Here is a 5,018-nt window from a genome sequence, read left to right as displayed (position 1 = left end):
ATTACCTTACCTCCAGTATGTGTATAGTTTATCAAGAATAATAGGCCTAAACATTTGTCATGCTGGATTTGGATGAGTTTGTCTGAAACTTCATTTCTATACTCCCCAATCATTCCCTATAATTTAATTTTAGTCAAGCCAGATGATTCAAGACATGCAGCAACACCTGTCCTCTCTCGATCGGTGAATGTACCAACTTCTAACCTTTCATTTTTCCTTTTTTTCTTTTTTTTTGTATTAGTTCATTAATTTAAATATAAAACTTTTAGTTTCAATTGATGTTTTAATATGATAATAAAGAACTATCATAAAAAACAGACATCATAGATTGAAACTCAAAAAAAAAATTATATCTTTTATCTCCAATCTCGCCTACTTAAGATTTCATCTATTATATAATTGAAGACATATCTCAATATTTAGAAAATTATTATTTGAACAATGAGAAGTGACACAACACTTTCCTTTTGACCAAAAAAAAAAAAAAATGAAAAAGAGAGAGAAGTGACACAGCACCCAATATTTTCTTTTTGACTAAATGGCACAACATTATTGGCTTCACAGCCAAATGCGACATTCTCATAAATTTCACAAACTCAAGCACTTAAAAAAAAAAAATACAGTTGACGAAGTCCTATTATTGCTATTCACGGAATTCCCGCCTATTTTCACGCAATTTCCTTTTTCAACTTTATCTTTTTCTTAATTAAAAAAAAAAAAAGAAACAGAGACATGGAAGAAAATGAAAAAATAAATAAATTTTTTATGAAGGTTCCAAGATAATTATCCAAAACTTTTCATCATACTCGTCCCTGTTTTTGGTGTTGACCTTTAATCAAACTGATTATTTTATTATTCAAAAAGATAATTTTTTTAATATATATAAAAATAAACATAGTACCAAGTTCTTCTCTTTGGCCTTTTGTTCAAATCCTTATTCTTGTTCTCTGTTCTGCCGGATCCGATAATTTGGTTGAGTTTCTGCTGGTAATTAGGAAAACCCATCAAAAGAAGAAAACGAAATCCAAGGAAATCTCTCATCTATCCAAAGCTGAATTCATCAAACCTTTCAGCCTCAGGTACACAGTTAGAGAGGGTGTTTGTTTGGTGATTTCTATAATTCTATGCAGATAATAATAAGAAACATCAACGCAAAAGCGGCATGGTATGATCTAAACCCACAACTTAAATTTTCATTTCTCTTCATATATTGGTTTAGAATATCCTTATTCAATTGTTCTAGGTGATGAGTTTGAATTATTAGTGGGGGGTTAAAAACCAAAAACAGAAACCTTTGGTTAGAGAAACATATTTGGATTAGTTGTTGACATGAGCAACAAGCAACCAATTGAGCTTGACGATGATCAAATCGCTGAGCTGCGTGAAATATTTCGTTCATTTGATCGGAACAATGATGGGAGTTTGACACAACTTGAGCTAGGATCTCTCTTGCGATCACTTGGTCTAAAACCAAGCCCGGAACAGCTTGAAACCTTGATTCAAAAGACTGATACGAACAGCAACGGTCTGATTGAGTTTTCGGAGTTTATAACACTTGTGGCACCTGACCTCCTTCCAGCTAAGTCTCCATATACAGAAGACCAGCTGAGGCAGTTGTTTAGGCTTTTTGATAGAGATGGAAATGGGTTTATAACTGCGGCCGAGTTGGCCCATTCTATGGCCAAGTTGGGGCATGCGCTTACTGCAGAGGAGTTGACCGGGATGATCAAGGAGGCTGATTTGGATGGAGATGGGACAATTAATTTTGAGGAGTTCTCCCTAGCAATAAATTCCGCAGCATTTGATAATTCATGGTCTTGAAACCAAACATTGGGATTTCATTTTGGTATGCTTTACTCTCTCTCTTTCTTTGTGCTTTTGTTTTTGTTTTCTTAATTTGCTCTGTTCTTTTTTCTTAGCATTTGATATTGTGGTTGTTGAAATTGCTTAAAATAAGAGTGGTTTCATTTCGGAGACTTGTTGCTCAAGATCTAATTTGTAGTATTAGCACTCAAGGTTTGTGATCTTCAATCTGTTGTACATGGCATTAGAAGAGAGAACAAAGGTTAACAGAATTGTTTGTATTAAGAAAGCTAATATTGAATAATGAACAACTCGTTTCCTTTTAACTCAACGGAGTTTAATGATCAGGATCTGAACAAGCATAATCTATATATATATATATGTTCTACTAGAGGTTACATATTGAGAACTTAACATCCGTATACAATATTTGACAATCTGAATAATAAGGATACTGATTTACACATGATAGGTACCGTTGGCCACTATCTAGGCTGTAGAAGACTGGATTTGTTTGCATCAAATAACATATTTAGGAGTCTTGCACATCAAAATTCTGTACAGTTCAAGGTGAATTTCTAAAGTACTTTTATAATTGCCAAGCTTCCATTGTTTTATCATGTATCCAAACACCTGAATGATTTTATTTGATCGGTTGACAATGCAATATACTCAGTTAGTTCTTGTTTAGTCAACAGTAACTTTGAAGCTAATTTTTATTTCTATATTATTATTGTTATTTTTGGATATGGGTACATCTCAATTGGCACAACTACAGCGAGATTAAGAGGCTGCTTGCTTTCTGTTCATTCAAATTTTCTTTCTCCTTACTTTTGATGCTTCTGCAATCATCAAAAATTTCTTTTGACACTAACTTTGAATCTCAGCATTAATTATATTAGTAGTGTTTCAGACTTACAGTCAACAATTCTCCAATAGGATTTTTATTAGGTCAAGAACATATGTATGGCATGCTTATTAGGCTTAACTTAAAGCAGGCTTCAGAGGAGCTCCTGTTTCAATTATTGTTTGTAAAACATCAGTTTGCTACATTTTAAAGTCTGTAGGTTTCAATTTTAGTCCTCTTCATAAGCTATAAAGCTTAGGTTGTTTTAAAGTTTTTCAATAATCGAAATTCTGCTTTCAAAGCACAGCTCATGGTGACACAAATTCCAAAAATTTATTGCTGTTTTTGTTTCTTGCAGGTAAGACAAATCTCCATTCCAGCAGGTTGATCTAATCCCACATGCCCACAGCTCTATGATTATTGGATTATGCAGGGGCTGATACGTTTCATCCATGAACGTTCGGCAAAGTGAACGTGGCACAGACATTCCCTTTTGATGTTCTAATTTAGTATGTTGGGTGAGTCAAGAAGTTTGTATTTGCTTCAATGTCCCCATTTCTTGGTAAATGACATTAAATCAGTAAGATCTGTTAGCTTTTTTGTTTTGAATAATTTCATGCCCTTAGGTTTGAAATATTGTTCATGTTGCAATGTATTGATCATAAGCGTTTGCATCGACACTCAAATATTACTACTGATGAGAAATTTAAATTTCTTCCTTTTGTTGAATAGAAACGTTCTGGACACTTTGTGTAACTAGGGCTAGGGTGATCAATGGCCTTATGTATGGCTTTTGTTGAGAATCATTGCAATAGTTTTCCTAACTTAATGATCTTACCATGTATATAAAGCAAGAGTGAAAAAACGATTGGCCCGAACTGATTGACTAGAGAAAGGACAACTTGCACTACCCATAGCTTGAACATTATAAAAAGAATTGAGTAATGTTTTCTCACAATGCTTTCCACTTGATGGTGTGAGAGGCAAAGCTTGAGCTCCAGAACAAAATTAACAAACTATGTATTAATATAATTCGACCTTATACAGTATAATTCCAACTAAACTGTTATTCAATTCTAAGATAACAATGCGTAGCAATATTTTGTATGCGCATGCACAGACCAATTTGTTTATGTAATGAAAATTGTAAGCAGTTCCTTCACATAACATTTCATGAGTTCCAATGAATCTTTTGTTACTTCAAGACATAAATGAAATCCTTTTAAACTAAAATTTGATGTTTATTTTCTTGCAACATTATTATTGATTATGTTTATGAAATAACTCATGTCAATTAATAATGATTTTCTGATCAAATAATTCCTCTTTCCGGTCAAATTCTCTGTAATTTGTAATGAAAATGATGCCATGGATCTTATTAATCCACATGGCCGCTATGTAATTTTCTATAGAAGTCTATGAAGAACAATGTTCAGAGCATATACGGAGATGTAACGGTAAACTCTAGTTAATATATCCCTCTGATGCCATTAGCCATTTTTAAGGGGGAAGATTTCTGTCTTTCCAGGGGAAAGTATAGAAAGATTTGCATGGTGAGTTTTATTTCAATCTATGACGTTGATTCTATGATAATTGTTTTTTATTATGAGATCAAGACACTAATTAGTTTTTGGTGTTAGCGAGATTCAAGCCCTTGATCTCTTATTCAATGATAAAAAAAAGCTTTATTAGTTAAGTTAATTAGAAACTACATGATTTACCAAGAGCTCTCATCTAAGTTTCAAAATAATTCTACTATACTAAGGATTTTGGATTGTTTGATTTAGAACAAAATTTGGCTCCAAACATGTTTGGAGTCAAACTTTTTCCTTTCATTTTTTTTATTTTTTTTCAACTGCAGTTAAGAATCAAACATCCCTTGAATTTTCGTCCAAGATAATAACGAAAGTAAGGTCAAGGTGCAAAGTATTAACAATGATCATAATTTAGGATGCAAAACGTACATTTGAAAATTTTAAAATACTAAGTATATAATTTAGGATGGTAAAGTGCAATTTTCTCCTCCTCCTGATGATACAAAAATTTATCTTCGCACTTGGCCTCATTGCAATCAAAACCTATGGAATAAACCGTATTTGTGGGGAAAATTTTACCACCTCGTCCTCCATCTGTGGAGATGCCATTTAAGCTGTAACTCATAAGAAAACATGGATGCTACATCTACAAAACAACTTTTTACAAACTAAAGTGGCTTGAAGTTAAGACACTGATGCAGCAGTGGTACCAGAAACACTCTGCGCAGTGTGCCCAGCAAAGGAATGCAGTACGTAGAGAGATAACAACCATAGACAAGTTATAACCAAAATGCAGTAAATGCGGTAGTCATTTTAGCCCTAAGATAATAGAC

General features: G+C 33.2%; 1 protein-coding gene across 2 annotated transcripts; it reads left to right on the top strand.

Moving 5' to 3' along the window:
- On the top strand, positions 1 to 3,364 carry LOC115971338 (probable calcium-binding protein CML18). 2 transcript variants are annotated; one of them, XM_031091204.1, is made up of 3 exons: positions 1 to 189; positions 996 to 1,846; positions 3,009 to 3,364. In XM_031091204.1, exon 2 carries the CDS (start codon positions 1,330 to 1,332, stop codon positions 1,819 to 1,821), a length of 492 nt encoding a protein of 163 aa, XP_030947064.1. In that variant the 5' UTR covers positions 1 to 189; positions 996 to 1,329; the 3' UTR covers positions 1,822 to 1,846; positions 3,009 to 3,364. The 2 variants fall into 2 exon arrangements, 1 of the variants encoding a protein (XP_030947064.1); XR_004087307.1 differs by lacking the exon at positions 1 to 189 and adding an exon at positions 2,276 to 2,373 and having other exon boundaries at positions 226 to 1,846.
- The last annotated feature ends 1,654 nt before the right edge of the window (positions 3,365 to 5,018 follow it).

The sequence above is a fragment of the Quercus lobata genome, chromosome 12 (assembly GCF_001633185.2).
Source record: "Quercus lobata isolate SW786 chromosome 12, ValleyOak3.0 Primary Assembly, whole genome shotgun sequence".
Lineage (NCBI taxonomy): Eukaryota > Viridiplantae > Streptophyta > Magnoliopsida > Fagales > Fagaceae > Quercus > Quercus lobata.
This window is presented reverse-complemented; position numbering and strand designations above follow the sequence as displayed.

What these genes read in the sequence shown, in the direction of transcription:
- LOC115971338 (XM_031091204.1), top strand. Translation starts at nt 1,330, where the DNA reads ATGAGCAACAAGCAACCAATTGAGCTTGACGATGATCAAATCGCTGAG.